The sequence below is a fragment of the Canis lupus genome, chromosome X (genome assembly GCF_048164855.1).
Source record: "Canis lupus baileyi chromosome X, mCanLup2.hap1, whole genome shotgun sequence".
In the NCBI taxonomy this organism is placed as follows: Eukaryota; Metazoa; Chordata; class Mammalia; order Carnivora; family Canidae; genus Canis; species Canis lupus.
In genome coordinates this window covers 16,357,400-16,377,129 of record NC_132876.1, presented here as the reverse complement: position 1 = coordinate 16,377,129, position 19,730 = coordinate 16,357,400, and the positions used below count along the sequence as shown (strand labels likewise).

Sequence of the window (19,730 nt, the reverse complement as noted above, 5' to 3'; positions counted from 1 at the left end):
TTGAACTCACAACCCCAAGATCAAGACCTGAGCTGAGATCAAGAGTCGGATGCCTAACTGACTGAGCCACCCAGGCGCCCCAATTCATAGCTATTTAAAAATATATTTAGGCTTTAAATAAAATTCACCCTACAAACACTTAGTAGGGGCATATCATGTGCCAGACACTAGGGTTACAAAAATGAATAGGAAGAGGGACATGTCAATAACTCCCCAAATTGTGAGTGAATGGTTTTATTGTGCATATACATGTATAAATAACAATCTTGTAAGGACTGCATATTAGTCTTTTTTTTATTTTTTTATTTTTGCATATTAGTCTTTAAACCGAAGTCAAGGGATAAGTTGTATGTTTAGTAAATAATTGAAAAGGGAAGCACTGCTGTTTTCTCCTTTTGATTTCTCTCTCTTTATTCCTCTTTTATTTTTAAAGTGATATTACAGTCTTTTTTTTTCATGAACAGGCACTTGTTAGATTCATCAGTTCTGTCTAATTTCAAACTTCTTTAGTTTTTGTTTTCCACCTTCTATTTTTTATAACCATCCTTTTCAAATACAAAAGGCTTGCATATATTATGTCTTCACTACCTTTCATCAGCTAAGCATGGCATTTTACACAGAGTAGGCCCTAAGATCTCTGGCTGCTTATAAATATGATTCCTGCTTCATCTGTTTGATTTTCTAAGCCTACAGCTAAGATTACAAGATAGGATGTTTAATATATTGAAGAGGGATGAGATGAAAGGTGAGAAATAAAGCCATTTGCTAATAGGACTTAAAAAAAATCTATCCACAAGCAAAGAGATGGTTCTTTTTTTTTTTTTTAAAGATTTTATTTTGGGACGCTTGGGTGGCTCACTGGTTTGGTGCCTGCCTTTGGCCCAGGGCGTGATCCTGGAGACCCAGGATCGAGTCCCATGTTGGACTCCCTTCCTGGAGCCTGCCTCTCCCTCTGCCTGTGACTCCGCCTCTCTCTCTCTTTCTCTAAATAAATAAATAAATAAATAAATAAATAAATAAAATATTTTTTAAAAAATAAAGATTTTATTTTAAAGTAACCTCTACACTCAGCATGAGACATAAGCTTACAATTTTGAGATCAAAAGTTGCATGCTCTACTGATTGAGCCAGCCAGGTGCCCCATGAGAAGCTTCTTAGGGACATGTTTTCCCCTGCTATCTGTAGGTGAAGTGTTCCTACAAAAGCTTTTGGAAGCTGAAATGCCAAAGTGAAGAAGCAATTGCCATTGATCTATATGGAAAATTTTGTGAGCATTCCCAGACCCCCCAAGTCACCTCTCTTAGGCTTTTTTAAAAAAGATTTTATTTATTCATGAGAGACACACAGAGAGGGGGGAGGGCAGAAGCAGGCTCCATGCAGGGATCCTGATGTGGGATTCGATCCTGTGTCTCCAGGATTACGCCCTGGGCCAAAGGCAGGCGCTAAACTGCTGAGCCACCCAAGGATCCCTCTTAGGCTTTTCTGATACCTTAAGACACATCTTGCTAATGGATACCACAAGATAAACCCGAGAGAAAGCACAGGTACTCACATAGTTCAAAGCTCTGGTGGCTTGATATCAAAATGCTGAGTGTGCCATTAGAAACGACAAATACCCACCATTTGCTTCGACGTGGATGGAACTGGAGGGTATTATGCTGAGTGAAATAAGTCAATCGGAGAAGGACAAACATATGGTCTCATTCATTTGGGGAATAAAAAATAGTGAAAGAGAATAAAAGGGAAAGGAGAAAAAATGAGTGGGAAATATCAGAGAGGGAGACAGAACATGAGAGACTCCTAACTCTGGGAAATGAGCAAGGGGTAGTAGAAAGGGAGGTGGGTGGGGGGTGGGGGTGACTGGGTGACGGGCACTGAGGGGGGCACTTGATGGGATGAGCACTGGGTGTTATTCTATATGTTGGCAAATTGAATACCAATAAAAAATAAATAAAAAAATGATGAGTGTAGTTCCTAGGGAAGGGGCTTGGGGGTGTGCCACTCTCACTGTTGGGGTGTGAGCTGCCTCTATAATGGCTCCCTGCAAAACCAATGCTGAATTTTCTTTTTGATTTTTCATAAAAGTGAAAATCCTCTTTGCCTTTCTTTCAGTTAGTGAAAACAGGTGCAAATGTGAATCTTGCGTAAAAGTGAAGTGGCATAGAGTGGGCCTCAGAAAAGCGAGGGTACCTGTATTCTCTTTTGGGCAGTATATTGACTCCCATCTGTTAGGGGCATTTAGAAACAAAGGTATTTTAAGTCATAAGGAGTTTTAAATATGAAATATAATGAAAGGCGTATTTTTTCAGTCTGCTATCATTATGAGCCTGAATAGCCATGAATTGGAAATTCACAGTGGCAGTTTGGTCTAAAAATTCCTCCCCCCTCTTTTATTAGCTATAAGCATTCAGATGAAAACAACCTAACTTGCAGTGGACCCCCTATGGAGATTTCTGGAGAAAATACAGAGAAGTTGAACATAACCTACACTTACTCTGTGAGATTTGAAGTAAGTATTCCCTGCCAGCATCTTGCTTTCATTCCAAATCAAGTATTTAAATACCATATGCTTCATTAATAGTAAAGCCTTCGTTTTCATAGTCAAAGTTGTATAACACAGCAAAGAGCCCAAGAAAGTAGTTAGGTTATTTATATTGAAACCCATGAGAGGACAGTTGTTTCAGGAATTCAGTATGAAATCTACCACATTTTAGGAACTGTGTTAGGTAATTTACTTTTCTTTTATTTCACCTAGAGGTTTGAAAGAAGTACCTGGGAAACCAGAGGGATGGTGCCTGGGGTTGGTGGGCTGGCAGGCTGCTTAAATAAAGGACAAATATGTTGTGGAAGAAACAGAGTGTAGTGAAAAAAGCATCATTTAAAAAAAAGATTTTATTTATTTATTTATTTGAGAGAAGGCGTGAGGGCAGGGACAGAGGGAGAGGGAGAAAGAATTTCAAGCAGACTCCATGCTGAGCACAGAGACCAATGTGGGGCTCGATCCCTCGACCCTGAGATTGTGACCTGAGCCAAAACCAAGAGTTGGATGCTTAACCATCTGGGCCACACAGGCGCCCTGCAAAGAGCATCTTTATTGGTTTCAGACTAACCTGTGGTTCAAACTGAGGCTTGGCCACTTACTAGCTGGGTAAGCTTAGGTAAGTCATCTGATCTCAGGTTCGATTTCTTTTCCTCCTGTCATTTCACACTCATTTTCAGAATGATGACCTTAGCATGACACAGAGCAGGTCCCCAGCATATAGCATTCGTTATTGTTCCTACATCTGTCATTTTTCTCTTGTAAGTAGCTGTTTTTACGTAGTGGTCTGGATTTTGGGTAGCTAGATAGATATACAGAGTGACTATTAGCATTCTGCGGAATAATCTATCAGCTCTCTGATGCCCATGTTTCCCAAAGGTTTTTCTGGAAATTCGTTGCTTTGTATTTAATTTATTTCTGCTTTGTATTTTAAAAATGTTATGTGAAAAAAGGATTCTATGATGCAGTTAATTTGGATAATGCTAAGTTAAACAATATGAAAACAATGGCATCCAGAGTACTCGTGATGTTAAAAGGCACTGTGAATTTTCCAAAGATGATTATAATACGTGGCATTTCATAGACCATGGCAGGACTCATGGGGTTATAGTGTTCTGTAGAATATACAAGGGAAACACTACACATGGTACCAAAAAATATGCAGCTATGTACAGATGAGATATTGCATCTATTGTTTTTACTCATGTGTATGTCATGGACATCTTTCCATGTCAATATATATAGAGTCACATCCTTTTTATTTTATTTATTGCATAGTACATTTATTTTTTAATTTTTTAAAGATTTATTTTAAATTTATTTTAGAGAAGGGCATTGGGGAGGGGCAGAGGCAGAGGGAGAGAGAGTCTTAAGCAGACTCCATGCTGAACACAGAGCCCCACATGGGGCTCGATCTCATGACCCTAAGATCATGACCTGAGCTGAAATCAAGCTGCACTACCCCGATGCCCTGTACTCCATTTTATTCGTAATTGATTTAGTTAGTGCACTATCAATACGAACAACTCAAATATCTGATTTTTAATTATTATAAACAATGCTTTAATGAACATTCTTACTTTTTTCCTTGTGTGATTATCTCCTAAAGTTAACTTCCTAGCGGTAGGATTAGTTAGGTAAAAGAGTGTACATATTTTGATAACACATTGTCAAATTCTTGTCCAGACAAATTGCTCAGCCTGAGGATCTGCTGTTTCCTCACACACTCAGCAGTACTAAGTTTTTGTCAGTCTTTCAAAATCTTGCTTCAGAATTTTATTTTATTTTATTTTTTTAATTTATTTATTCATAAAGACACAGAGAGAGAATGAGAGGCAGAGACACAGGCAGAGGTAGAAGCAGGCTCCATGCAGAGAGCCCGACGTGGGACTCGATTCGGGGCCTGACGTGGGACTCGATCCAGGGTCTCCAGGATCACGCCCTGGGCTGCAGGCGGCACTAAACCGCTGCACCACCGGGGCTGCCCGCTTCAGAATTTTAATTCTGTGAGCATATCAAAAGAAGATTGATTCATACTAAACAAACTGCTATGGGACCAATGTATAAATCAGAATACCAATTTATTAATTTACATGAAGAACTATATATACATGCCTAGAGGACCACACCATTCATGTTAGCTGGTTAGCACATCTGCCTGTTATAATGATATGTGAGAAAGCAAATATGAATAGAATAGAATAAATGGAAAGTTTCTTGGTGAGCATAGGACCCCCAGAGCAAAGGGAAATGAGTATTAAAAGATGATATTCATGGCACTCTGGTGCTCTTCTTGCCTACGAACTATGGGTTAGGTTCTCTTATCCCCGGACAGTATTAGAGGTGCTTCACCAAAAGATTAACTTTGGGGACTTCCTTTTATAGGGAAAACCTAATTATGATTATATAGATCTATGCATTTCTCTTTTTTAATTTTTTAAAGGACTATATCTCATATTTTTGATTCAGCTTTGATGATACTTGATTTTTGTATAAAGGGCTTATTTCTTAAAGCTTTAGATGTGCCTTCTTGAAACCAAACCCTAATCACATTATTTGGGATTAGATCTCAAATTTCTTTAAATATTTACAAATTTTGGGATCCCTGGGTGGTGCAGCGGTTTGGCGCCTACCTTTGGCCCAGGGCGCGATCCGGGATACCCAGGATCGAATCCCACGTCGGGCTCCCGGTGCATGGAGCCTGCTTCTCCCTCTGCCTGTGTCTCTGCCTCTCTCTCTCTCTCTGTGTGACTATCATAAATAAATAAAAAAATTAAAAAAAAAGTTTAAAAAATTAAAAAAATAAATATTTACAAATTTTGCTCCGTTTGTGTCATTTCTGTAGATGGCCTGACAACCATTACAACAGGATTTTTTCCTAATCTCATTCTTAAAGCCATTCCGGGTTGGGGATGCCTTGCTTTTGTCCCTGTGTATCACCTATGTGCTTATATCCATTTTATTTTTCTTTAAAGATTTTATTTATTTATTTGAGAGACACACACAGAGAGAGGCAGAGACACAGTCAGAGAGAGAAGCAGGCTCCATGCAGGGAGCCTGATGTGGGACTCGATCCCGGGACTCCAGGACTACGCCCTGGGCCAAAGGCAGACACCCAACCACTGAGCCATCCAGGGATCCCCATGGTTATATCCATTTTATAAATGAGGATACCAAAGCCCAGTGAGAGGAAGTAATTTTCTCAGGATCATAGCAGGCAGAAGGTGGAATTGATATTCAAACTCAGGTCTGTCTAGCCCCCAGACTCATAGCTTTTCTACTCTACCATTCTGGCTTTCTGTATTAAAGGTCTATTCTATTTCCTGTCTGCAGAGTTACTGTGAAGAAAATGAGAAACGTTTATGTTAGAGATGTGTGTGTGTGTGTGTGTACTTTAGATTGTCCAGCTAGAGATCAGGATTACCTGATCCTACATCCCGAGGTTTACCCAAAGTAGTATAGTCCAGTCAGCCCTCTGATCTCTGGATGAAATACGCAAGTGTAATCTGGGGGAAGAAAGTGAAATATACCCCAAAGAAAGGAAAATAACCCTTCTCCAGTGATTGAGAATATTATTGAGTCTAAGCTACTATCAGCAGTTGATCAAAAAACTGAAGCCCTTCTACATATTTATCACTTATTCATCAGCTGTTAAAAATTTAAATGTAGGAGGGCACCTGGCTGGCTCAGTCCGTAGAGTGACTCTTCATCTCAGGTTTGTGAGATCAAGCCCCACGTTGGGTGTGGAGCCTACTTAAAAAAAGTTAAATGTAGGAACTTTTATGTTTATAGTATAGTAAAAGCCAAGGGAGAGCACATCTAAATTGAGGTTCAGGTTCATACCAGGAGCCTACATGGTATAGTGCTAGTGGACTGTCTGCCTGTCAGGAAGCAACTGTGGCTGTTAAAAGTTGAAGTACAAGTTCAGATGTAGCTATGCCAAAAGGGAGGATTGGGGAAATTTCCTTATTTTGGTTAGGTCCCAACCCCTTGTATCTTAACAGGTCCATATCCTGGAAGCTCTTCCAGAAGAGGGAATTATTTCCCTCTCCCATGGAAGCTCCTTTAGGGTGCTTAGAAGGCCCTTAGCTTCAAGAAGTGGCACTGTGGAAAGAACCAGACATTCCTGAGTTTGAATTCTGGCTCTGACATGTACTCGCTGTGTGAACCTTGGACAGGGTACTTCTCACCTCTTTTTCCTAACCTGTAAAATGGGGATAAAATAATCGCCTCCTGTGATTACTATCAGAAATGTGTGAACTAACATAAAAGGTTTAGCATAGGGCCCAGCCCATAGTAGACACACAGTGTTTCCTATTCCTTCTGGTGGATACAGGAACATGTGATTTCTTTATTTATTTTTAAAGATTTTATTTATTTAATCATGAGAGAGAGACACACACACACACAGAGGCAGAGACAGGCAGAGGGAGAGGCAGGCTCCCTGCAGGGACCATGATGCGAGACTTGATCCCAGGACCCCAGGATCACACTCTGAGCTGAAGGCAGATGCTCAACTGCTGAGCCACCCAGGTGTCCTGGAACATGTGATTTATAAATGTCTCACACAACAGTAGCTCATGCGTGCATCTGAACACCAGAATGTTGCTGTTGTAGGTGGAGGAGGTCAGGAGGAGTGGTGATGTATATTTCTAGTGCTGTTCATTTTATTGTCTTGAGTTGAAAAATGCTTTTTTGACCCAGTGATAATGATAGATATCAACATTTCTCAAAGTGCATTCCCTGGAACACTAGTCAAATAAGTTTGGAAAATGCTACTTTCTACTACTTCCTTTTTTAAAAAAGATTTTATTTATTCATGAGAGACACGGGGGTGAGGGACGCAGAGGGAGAGTCAGGCTCCCCAAGGAGCAGGGAGCCCTATGCAGGACTTGATCCCAGGACCCCAGGATCATGACCTGGGCTGAAGGTTGATGCTTAACTGACTGAGTCAGTCAAGTGCCTTTCTACTACTTCCTTTCTTAGCTTCACAAAGCACATTAGTAAAATATTTAAAAGTCTCCTAATAAAGAAACCTTTTGACTGAGTCTAACTCGGCATTTTACAGCCACACTTGGCTCTGGAGTACTCTTCTGGAGTATAATTTATATTGCATTGTGGTTGCCACTTTGGATCTCCTAAGTGTATATGGTTGTTGCATCTTAGAGTAGCTCACAGAATCTTATTTAACCTATAAGATAGCTTGAGCTTTCAGTAGACAAATAAGAAGCAAAGCTTCATACATTGGTAACTGTAATAAAAAATAAACTGCATTACGGCTTATGAAGGATTTTTTCAACTATTCTGTCTTCATTTGTTGAATACCTTCAGTGGTAATGACTATTTGAAGTGGAAATTTAATTTGAAAACTACTATTTTTCACCCTCCAATTAAATAATCGATTCAGGTCAATGTTATCAATGGATGTTAAAATTGGAGGTGAACGGGGCTGCCTGGGTGGCTCAGTGGTTGAACATCTGCCTTTGGCCCAGGGCCTGATCCTGGATTCCTGGGATTGAGTCCTGTATCAGGCTCCTTGCATGGAGCCTGCTTCTCCCTCTGCCTGTGTCTCTGCCTCTCTCTGTGTGTCTCTCATGAATAAATAAAATCTTTAAAAAAAATTGGAGGTGAACAGTTATTGGGAAAACTGGTTACTCTCACAGTGGCAAAGTAGCACTCCACAGATGACTTATTAATCACAAATGGAAAAGTATAAAAGTAAGTGAGTGGATAACGAAATACATGAACATGAGTTCATACCAGTATCTGTGACTGTAAGCCACTGCAGTGTTCGGGCTAGCCCTCTCCCCTTGCGCATTGGTAACTTTTCTTTTCTGACACTGAGAAACCTGGCCCCTATCATCTACAATATGTGGACTTATTTGTTCAACCTTAGCATACATGTAGTGTCAGAACTGATAACCTATACCCCTGTGAGGAACACACTTATTAACGAGAATGCTGCATTTGTATAGCACTTGTTTTGGTAAAGAAATACCTTAGGTTCTCTTATCTTGTACCAAGTCTTTGAAATGTGGCATATATTTTATACCTGCAGCTCATCTCACTTAAGACCAGCCACATTGTGAGTGCTGAATAACCACGTGTGATGAGGGGCTACCCTATTGGCAAAGATCTAGACCTTCACATTTCCTGGGAGTTTCCCCTTTGGCCCGTGCTTGCACATGTTTTCCCTCTTTTTGCTGTTTCTCCATCCCAGCACGGAAAATCCTACCAGGTCCTGCAACATGGATTGATTCCTGGCCCTGGGTTGGGTGAACGACACTGTCTCACCCTCGGGCAGACTGTGGAAGCCTCCCATGTACCTCGGGCACACAGAGTCATTCTCGGGGTCAGCAGGGGAGGAGAGGTGTGATCCTGACACAGGGACCAGGCCCCGGGGGACATGGATGGGAAGCTGAACTTCATGCACGTGTCAAGCCACTTATAGATGTTAGTGCCATGCAGGAGCTGGGGCTCCTCAGCCACCTTGGTTGTGACCTCCATCATTCTGGCCTTCCTCTATCACCTTAGACCTCCTTGTACCTCCCCTGCAGCCACCTGCAAGTTGCCATTTGGAAGCAGAGCCCATGGTCATCAGCTGAGATTGTGGGCCTGAGCCCCTGGTCAGGCAGCCACTAGCTGCAGAAAGGTCCAGAGGCAATATCATTTTTAGTTTAAGAAAGTCTGCCTTTTTGTTTTTTTACGCATTTTGTGCACTTTATGCTTTCAGAAAGTGATTCATTTTCCCAAATGGGTATAAAGTTTGGGGTTTGCATTTCAAATTTGTTCAGCAGTTATGGCAGGATGGGTCATAAAGATTAACATCTGAATGAAAAAAAAACCATCTGAATGAAGACCTTTTATTCATCCATTTATATGACAAATATTTATCGAGTGCCTATTATATGCCTGGCATGGGAATTTTTGTAAAGTACCTACTTTAACTTTGTTTCTCACAATAGTCCTCTGAAAGCAGGTACTATTTTAAATCTCCATTTTATAGAAAATAAAACTGAGACTCATAGGAGGAAAGTCATTTGCCCCATGTCACCAATGTAAAGGATTATAAACCAAGTTTTGTTTGACTAGAGAGTCCAGGCTCTTAATACTGCATCTGTAATACATGGTGTGACTTTAAAATGGGAAGGCATCATGGTGGGTGAATTGGCCAGGAAGGCTTTATAAGAGAGAGGCCTTGAGCTGGACTTCTTTTCTTTTTATTTTTAAAAATATTTTATTTATTTATTCATGAGAGACACAGAGAAAGAGGCAGAGACATGGGCAGAAGAAGAAGCAGTTTCCCTGCAGGGAGCCCGATTTGGAACTCCATCCCAGGATCCTGGGATAACGACCTGAGCTGAAGGTAGACACTCAACCACTGAGCCACCCAGGTGCCCCACTTACTGTTTTTGTACTACCAACCAAATATTTTTTTGTTTCACTCTAATCCCAGTATTTTTGGCCATGTATGTGAGTTGTATAAGCTTTATAGGTGGGCCATCCTGGGACCCTCGCCACATTTATAGCATTGTTTTCCCTCCCCCTCCAAAATACATTCTTGATTTGTAGGCAGCATGGGCCACTAACTGAATTGCGAAGCGGAAAATTTTGGTATTTTGGTGCTAGCTGGCCTCAGACTCATAATGTGACCTTGAGTAAGTTCATTTGCCTCTCTGGACTTCAGTTTCTCCATAATAAAATGAGAGTGTTGAAATGGATCAGTAGTTCTCAACCCTATCACATTGATGTCCTTATTTGTTTGTTTGTTTATTTATTTATCTATTTAAAAATTTTATTTATTTGCCAGAGAGAGAGAGCGTGTGTGTGTATGCAGGGGGAAGCTGGGGGGAAGCAGACTCTGTGCTGAGCTCGGAGCCCCACGTGGGTTCTTGATCCAATTCTGAGTTCCTGACCTGAGCTGAAACCAAGAGTCAGACATGCTCAACTGACTGAACTGCCCAGGCACCCCTGACGTCCTATTTTAATATCAAATGTTTTGGCAGTTTCCCTTTACTACTGTCAATTCGTATTTATAGGTACTGTATGAACCTGTCTATATGCATGGTTTTAATAAACATCAGTATAACACTCTAATTATAACAAAATAAAAGGAAAATAATTTCAAATAAAATAGCATGTAGTTCAGTGCATATTTCAGCCCATTTCTGGTGCCTGCGCCAATGTGTATGATCACTGCAAATGTGACAGCTGTGGATGTAGATGAATACAAGACTTGTACATTGGTAGCGCAAGTACCACATATTTCCAAATGATGGCATGATATCTTGAAATGTTGATCAATTTTGGTAAAGTTTCAATCCAGGGGTGCCTGTCTGGCTCAGTCGATAGAGCATGCTACTCTCGATCTTGGGGTTGTGAGTTCCATATTGGGGAGAGAGATTACCTGAAAAAATACTGTAAGAAAAGTTTCAAAGCAAACATAGCACCCTTTCCCTTCAATTTACATGGTAGTTGCATTCCACGAAAAAGTCAATGTATATTAAAAACGTGTAAAGAATACTTTATCTGTGCAATGGAATTAGAATCCAGGCATGGATAATAATCATCAGCAGTTTTTCACTCACACTACATTGGATGGTGCATTTTGGACGTTTTTCTTAATTCTTTGGGGGGCTGGTCTCTGAGGGCACTGCAGGAAGTCTGGCATCCTATGCTGCAAATTCCAGAAGCATCCCTGCACATTTTCATTATGCCCTCTAGGGGGTGCTGCTCCCCCAGTTGAAAACATCTGGACTAGAAGAAGCCTTAGCTAACTGCCCATTGGATTCTTGGAGGCCCTGCATGTTTGTTGAGTAAGATCCATGGTGAAATATTGTGTCAGGACTCGAGTCCTGTCTTTGTTTCTACCTCTGCTGCTTGTGCCTGTAATATAAACAACACTAAAGACTTGTTTACCTCATGGGATTTTATGAGAATTGTTATGTCTTATAAAAGATTTTGAAACTCTGGTGTGTAAAGAAGCAGAATAACTCAGGAGTTTTTGGTGGATTAAGAAGTAGGTTCCACCACTTAGTTATCTGTCTGCATTGATCAATTTGTTCTCAAAGGTGCCTTAGGATCTTTCAGTAGTTTCTTACTTTCTTAGGGAAGAGTAATATGTGTTATGGCCTGTTATTTCCAGCAGATGGCAATGTTTGGTGCAAAAACTGTTAGGTTTCACCACTGCAGATTTCTCTAGGCTTTCTTTGTATTTAAAATCCAAACTTCATGTTGCGTATTTGAAAGTATCTCTCCTTTCTGAAAGGCTTGATATGAGTTATCTTGCTTAAGGCAATAGATAGGCTGGTGAAGAAGATGCCTGTAATTCAGATGGTGAAGAAGATGCCTGTAATTCAGATTCATACAAATCAAGTCACATTTTACTATAGAAACTATATTATAATAGAATGGCTAGGATACATTCTTTTATGCAATGAGTATTTATCCCTTGATTTGTCTATAAATTCTGATTTCCTGATAGGCTTTACATAATAATTTATTTTGAAACAATTTCAGACTACAGAAAGATCGCCAGAACAATACAAAGAACCCCCATAGTCCCTTTAAATCAGATGCCCCAATTGTTACCGTTTAACTCATTTGCTGCTTTGTTCACCCTTCTCTGTGCGTCCATTAGTATTAGCCTTTTTCTGAATCTTTAGAGAGGTAGGTGTTCTATCATTCCTAAACACTCCAGTCTTTCCCCTAAAAAGATCACTTTCCGGGCAGCCTGGGTGGCTCAGGGGTTTAGCGCTGTCTTCAGCCCAGGGCGTGATCCTGGAGACCCAAGATCAGGCTCCCTGTGTGGAGCCTGCTTCTCCCTCTACCTGTGTCTCTGCCTCTCTCTCTCTCTGTGTCTTTCATGAATAAATAAAGTCTTAAAAAATAAAAAAATAAAAAGATCACTTTCCTATTAGCATAGCATATAACTAGCACATAACTCTCCAAATCATGCATTGGTATCACATTACCATCTGGTCCACATCCATCCATTCAAATGTCACTGGCTGGCCAACAATGTCACTTTTTCCCTTTGTGGTTTGAGATACCATGCAGGATTATGTGTTGTTTAGTTCTGATCTCCAATCCAGACCAGTTCTTCCATCTTTCTCTGTCTTTCACATCCTTGAAATTTTTATAAAGACTTTACAATCTGCAGGATGACCATTAATCTGGGTCTGTCTGATGGTTCTTTATGACCAGGCTCAGGCCATACATTCATTCAGAGATTATACTGCAGAAGTGATACTGTACATTAGAAGGCACTTGATGTCAACATACCCCGTCACTGGTAATGTTAACTGCGATCACCTGGTCATCGGGTTTTAACTAAAATCCACTGTTGAATTAAAACCCAATGAAAATCTATCATTTAGATTATTATAAATTTTTATATTTTTAAGTAAGCTCCACACCCAACGTGTGGCTCAAACTCACAACCCTAAAATCAAGAGTTGCATGCATGGTCTACTGACTGAGCCAGCCAGGTGCCCCTTAGGGTTGTTTTTTTAAAGTTGTACACATTAAGGACACCTGGCTGGATGCAGCTCTTGATCTCAGGGTTTTGAGTTCAAGACCTGTGCTGGGCATGAAGCTTACTTATGAAAAAAAAAAAAAAAAAGAAAGAAAGAAAGAAAGAAAAAGAAAAGCAGTGCACATTGAGTTTCTCCATCCTCCAACTCTAAACTTCAGAAAAAAACACCTAAGTCATTTCAAATACTACTTGGTCTATTTGTACCAGCATTTTCCTTTTGCTAAGAGCATGTTATTGATTTGAGGGGTGATTACTCTGTATTAATGGTTTAAGTATTTACTGCGGATTACCAGTTAAGATTTTCATCTACTGGGGATATTTTATAAGAATGCTACTGATATGGGATGCCTGGGTGGCTCAGTGGTTGAGGACCTGCCTTCAGCCCCGGGCATGATCCTGGAGTCCCGGGATCTAGTCCCGCATCGGGCTCCCTGCATGGAGCCTGCTCCTCCCTCTGTGTCTCTGCCTCTCTCTCTCTCTCTCTCTCTCTCTCTCTCTCTGTGTCTTATGAATAAATAAATAAAATCTTAAGAAAAAAGCTACTGACAGTTTGAATTTGATCACACATCAGGAAAAACAGCCTGATTGTTTAATTGTATTTTTTTGTGGTTTATTCAGTATTGAAAATTACAAAAGTTGAAAACAAAGCATCTTTTTTTTTTAATTTATTTTTTAATTTTTATTTATTTATGATAGTCACAGAGAGAGAGAATGAGAGACAGAGACACAGGCAGAGGGAGAAGCAGGCTCCATGCACCGGGAGCCTGACGTGGGATTCGATCCCGGGTCTCCAGGATCGCGCCCTGGGCCAAGGGCAGGCGCCAAACCGCTGCGCCACCCAGGGATCCCTTTTTTTTTTTTTTTTAAATTTTTTTTTAATTTTTATTTATTTATGATAGTCACAGAGAGAGAGAATGAGAGACAGAGACACAGGCAGAGGGAGAAGCAGGCTCCATGCACCGGGAGCCTGACGCAAAGCATCTTTTATAAACTTATTGCTACTACATCTCAAAAGACTTAACATAAAAATGCAGAGTTGCCTGGCTGGCTCAGGCAGAAGAGCACGGGACTTAATCTCAGGGTTGTGAGTTCAAGACCCACATTGGGTGTAGAGATTACTTTAAATAGATGCTTTGTTTTATTTTTAAAATTTTCATTTATCTGAGAGGGTGAGTACGAGTAGGGGGAGGGGCAGGGGGAGAAAGAGGCTCCCCACTGAGCAGAGAGCCCAATGTGGGACTTGATGTGGGTTCGATCCCAGGATCCTAAGATCACAACCTGAGTTGGAGGCAGAAGCTTAACGGACTGAGTCCTCCAAGTGCCCATAAATAGTCTGTTTTTTTTTTTTTTTAAAGAATGCTACTTCTGGTGAACAGCAGCAAGCTAAAATTTGTTTCTTCCTAGTCCCTTTCTGGAATGAAGAAGAATACCAGTTAATAAAAAGAAGATAAAAATGCCATGGTATATCTCATTATTCCATGAAGTTAGCAGTAAAGAAATGGAGAAAGTACATGCAGAATAACTTTCTGTCTGTTTTAGCATTATAACTAGCAAGAAGTCAGTGAAAGTTTGGTCATATAATTGTATATTTTTTGTTTTTTTAGGAAAACAAAAACATCAGGTGGGCATCTAGATGGGATTATATTTTGGAGTCCATGCCTCATACCAACATTCAGTGGTTTAGGTGAGTATTTTAGTTATATCTTTTATTTTTAATTTTATTTATTTATTTTTAGTAATCTCTACCCCTAACATGGAGCTTGAACTCACGACCCTGAGATCAAGTCATGTGCTCCCCTGACTGAGCCAGCCAGGCACCCCTAGGTAACATACTTTATGAAATGAAGAATATGTAGCTTGAGTGGGGGGATATATATAAATATATATATCTGTATATATAATACAGATTATATAAAATAAGAAAATAAAATAAATAAATAAATAAAAGATTGAGCAGGGGGAGGGGAAGGAGAGGGAATGTCAAGCAGACTCCCTGGTCAGTGTGGAGCCTGATGCAGGGCTCATTTCCAGGACCCTGAGATCATAACCTGGGCAGAAATCAAGAGTCAGATGCTTAGCTGACTGAGCCATTAGGCACCCCTGTACATATATATTTTTATTTAGTTTTTATTTTTATAAAAGATTCTATTTATTTATTCATGAGAGACATGCCAGGAGCCTGATGCGGGACTTGATCCCGGGTTCAGAAAGTCTGAGCGAAACCGAGAGGGGGCAAAGCAGTGAGCAGCTGGGGTACATGCAGGTTGGGATGCCTAAGAGTTGGAGAAGACAGCCAGGAGAAAGGGCAAGGGATTACAGATGAGAAACCAAAACTCGTCAAGGGGACATTCTGCCAGCAGGTCAGACGACAGAGAGGACTGTGTGGAGATAAGGTGTGCGAGTGAAAGGGGGCTCATTCGGCTGGCCTTCTTGCCCAGGGTCTGTTAGGGGGCTGGGCGCTCTGCTGGGCCCTGGGACAGTGAGAGAGGCCTGCAGGCTTCTGCTCCCACGAAGCTCACTATGTTCTCTGGTGGATTCAGAGTGAAAGTGTTGGATTCCTCAGGAATCTGGTCCAAACCAGAGTGAGACTTTTCAGCCTGAGACAGAGGGATGGACCAGCTGAGAAGGTGGTGATTGGGCATTACTGTGGCAAAGGGCTGAGCAAAGGGCTGAGGTCAGGGTGCTCGATGTGGGATGGAAGATGACTAGAAAAGTAAAACTGTAAGTGAGGAAAGGTGAGTATGGGCCTTCAAGATGATTTTTTTCTATTGCCATTGCGTTTAAAGTGAGAATAGCAGGGTGCTGAGTAGTACAGTTGGTTAAGCCACAGACTCTTGATTTCAGCTCAGGTCATAATCTCGGAGTCGAAGGATTGAGCCCCTTATTTGACTTCATGCTCAGCGGGGAGTCTGCTTGAGATTCTCTCTCCCTTTCCCTCTGCCTCTCTCCCACCCTCACCTGCACTCTCTTTCTCTAAACAAAGAAATCTTTTAAAAAAGTGAGAACAGCATCTCCCACTCCTATTTTTCTAGATTTGTTCCTTCTCTTCCTGCTCTCCCTCCTCCTTCTCATCTTCATTATTATGGTCATATTGTAGCTTTTCCACAGAGTCTTTTGTTTGGGCAACTGTGAAGGTCCAATTTTGTTACACCCCCAGAAGTCTCTTCAGATAAAATTTATGTAAATGGTTTCTCCAAAGGGACTGTGAAAGCAGAGGGCCTCCAGATACATTGTGGGGACTAATGTCTCGTAGTATTGATATTTATAGTGTAATGAAGAACATGCTTTAGTTTCTGTCGTGAGCTAATTTACTTACATTTAACAGACATTTTAGACATCAATCATCTTTTTAAAAATTTTTAATTGAAGTACAGTTGACGTACAGTATTATTAGTTTCGGATGTACCGCATATTGATTTGACAGTCCTATACTTTACAAAATGCTTACCGTGATGGGTGTAGTTGCCATCTGTCACCATACGCAGTTATTACAATATTATTGACTATATTCCCTGTACTGTACCTTTTATCCCCAGGGCTTGCTTATTTACTTATTTATTTTATTTTATTTTATTTTTTTAAATTTTTTAAATTTATTTATGATAGTCACACACAGAGAGAAAGAGAGGCAGAGACACAGGCAGAGGGAGAAGCAGGCTCCATGCACTGGGAGCCCGACGTGGGATTCGATCCCAGGTCTCCAGGATCGCGCCCTGGGCCAAAGGCAGGAGCCAAACCGCTGCGCCACCCAGGGATACCTTATTTACTTATTTATATCAAAAAGTATAGTTGACACACAATGTTACACTAGTGTCAGGTGTACAACATGGTAATTGGACAAGTTTATAGGTTATGCTGTGCTTTGTTCAAGTGTAGCTGCCATCTGACTCCATTGAGCCCTATTACAGCACCATTGACTATATTCCCTATGCCGTACCTTTCAACCCCATGACTTATTCATGCCATTAACTGGGAACCTGCACCTCCCGCTCTCCTTCACCCATTTTGCCCATCCCTCTAGCCCCCTTCCCCTATGGTAACCACCAGTGACCTGTTTATTTTGTAACTGGAAGTGTGTACCTGCTTCACCTATTTTGGCCTTCCCCACCACCATCTCTACCTTGGCCATTGTAAACCTCAATCATCTTATTGGCACCTTTCTAAAAACAATGCTGGTCTTTTCAGAGATTCCGGTGAAACTTTGTTGATGTGTCTGGGTTTGGCTGGGTGGTGGGATGGCAGAGGCACTGGTTTTGATTTGGGGATAATTTTTAAGTTTTAGTTTTAGATTTATTTATTTATTTATTTATTTATTTATTTTTTATTTATTTTTAAAGGTTTTATTTATTTATTTGATAGACACTGAGCATGCTCGAGTTGGAGGAGGGGTAGAGGGAGAGGGAGAAGCAGATTCCCGGCTGAGTAGGGAGACAGATGTGGGGCTCGATCCCAGGACCCCAGGATCATCACCCAAGCTGAAGGCAGACACCTAACTGACTGAGCCATCCAAGTGCCCCCAAATTTTAGTTTTAGAAATAGTAAGAGCTGGTACGTAAGTTGTCCATAGGATCATTACCCTGAGCTCATAGAATGATAAAGAGAGTACAACCTTGGTCTGTCAGCTAAGAAGTTAGCCATTATTTCAACCTTGATTCCTGAATTTTCATTCTCAGTTCCATACTCTGGAACTGAGTTTCTGTTATTGTTCTTATACACTTCTCACTTCTTTTTGCGAATGTACTCTTAAAAATAATTCTAAAATCCCCTTAAGAATAATAGTGTTGCTTCTACTGCTTTATTTGTAATACACTTTTGTGGTAGAGCTTTACGTTCATTTAATATATTGATATATTCAGCACTTGATTTTAAGTTTAACCTTGGAAAACTGATCGAGATAATGATAATTTGAATGTCTTTCTTTTATATGTACACACATTTTCTTTGTCCTGTTCAGGAAAGGAACTTGAGATTTAACTTCTGTCTCTCTTTTTCTTCCTTAAATTTTCCAGTATTATGAATTCCTTTGTTATCATTCTCTTCTTATCTGGGATGGTGGCTATGATTCTATTAAGGACTCTCCACAGAGACATTATCAGATACAATCAGATAAATCCTGTAAGTAAAAATGCACATATTTGATTCAGCACATATTTAAATGCCTACTCTGCCCAGTTGTCAATATAATATATATTGACTATATATAAGATTTTATTTATTTATTCACGAGAGACAGAGAGAGAGAGAGGCAGAGACACAGGCAGAGGGAGAAGCAGGCTCCATGCAAGGATCCCGACGTGGGACTCAATCCCGGGTCTCCAGGATCAGGCCCTGGGGTGAAGGCGGCGCTAAACTGCTGAGCCATCCGGGCTGCCAATATTATATTTTTACTTAGAGTAATACCTTGAATACAGCACGTTTTCAATGTCTAGTCACTTTGCCTCTTATACCAAATCAGAAATTATGGAGTTGTATAGATCCTTAAAAAGTACAAGTAAGGTTATTAGAGAAGTATTTGTGTTTTTTTAAATTTTATTTATTTGAGAGAGAGAGAGAGCATGAACAAGGGGAGGGGCAGAGGGAGAGAGGGGGGAAAAAGACTCCCCACTGAGCAGGGAGATGGATACAGGGCTTGATCCTAGGACCCCGGGATCATCACCTGAGCCAAAGGCAGTTGCTTAACTGACTGAACCGCCCTAGAGAAGTATTTGTTATCAACTCTGGTTCTATTCCTTTCTATGTGTTTCTGAACTTCCAAAATATTATTATTTAAGGTTTTCATTAATTTGGAGCATGAGATAAATGTACTAAACATTGCAAAATACTGTCCTTTAGGTTAAATTTATTTTATCTCATTTATACTGTTTTGACTTATAATCATTTGCGTATTGGTGAATTTTAGATCTCTGTAAAATTGGTTGAATTCCTTCTGTATGTTAAATCATTTTGCTTTCTTCATGAAATTAAGCCAGGTATGTGCCCTATATGATGAACACATTCCCCCTAGTGCAAACCATAGAGCTAGGGAGCAATTTATCTATGGCAGGATCACTTACCTTCCAGAGTATCCAAAGTGAGCTATTGGTTTCCAGTTAGTCTGTCTTTAGAGGAAAATTAATTTTCATCTAATTTTCAGAGTTTTGGTAACTTTCTGTAATAGTGTGTGTTTACACACATACATGTGTTATACACATGTCTTTCTCATATGCAGGAAGACATCCAGGAGGACTTTGGTTGGAAGCTGGTTCATGGAGATGTATTCAGACCTCCAAAGAGAAGAATGTTGCTGTCGGTTTTCCTGGGCCAAGGAACACAAATTTTGATCATGACATTTGTTACCTTATGTGAGTAGGCTAAGATCAATAGGTATTGTCTTAAACATTCTTAGTCAACTGCTGGCATATGTCCAATTTTGATCCATGTGTGCAAAATGACTTTGAGAATACCTAAAGTTTAAGAAAATGTGTGTTTTATAGTACTTATATTTTCATTTTCTCAAATTAAGGATACAAGTCTAAATGTATTCCTATGTCAAGGACCTTTCAGGGCTTCTTCAGTTCTGAATAATTTATTGTAATGTCCAATACACATATACCTTGCCTTGTAAAACAGATGCTTTCTTGAAAATCAGCATGAGGGTAGAAGCATATTTTTTAT

The 19,730-nt window shown here is 40.3% G+C and overlaps 1 protein-coding gene across 1 annotated transcript in view; it reads left to right on the top strand.

Moving 5' to 3' along the window:
* The window catches only part of LOC140628378 (transmembrane 9 superfamily member 2-like), an 82,991-nt gene that overhangs the window by 26,128 nt on the left and 37,133 nt on the right, over nt 1–19,730 (top strand). Inside the window, exons 7-10 of the mRNA XM_072817741.1 lie at nt 2,398–2,509; nt 14,681–14,760; nt 18,086–18,191; nt 19,285–19,417. Of these exons, the coding sequence (XP_072673842.1) occupies nt 2,398–2,509; nt 14,681–14,760; nt 18,086–18,191; nt 19,285–19,417 (431 nt within the window). The remainder of the gene's footprint in view (nt 1–2,397; nt 2,510–14,680; nt 14,761–18,085; nt 18,192–19,284; nt 19,418–19,730) is intronic.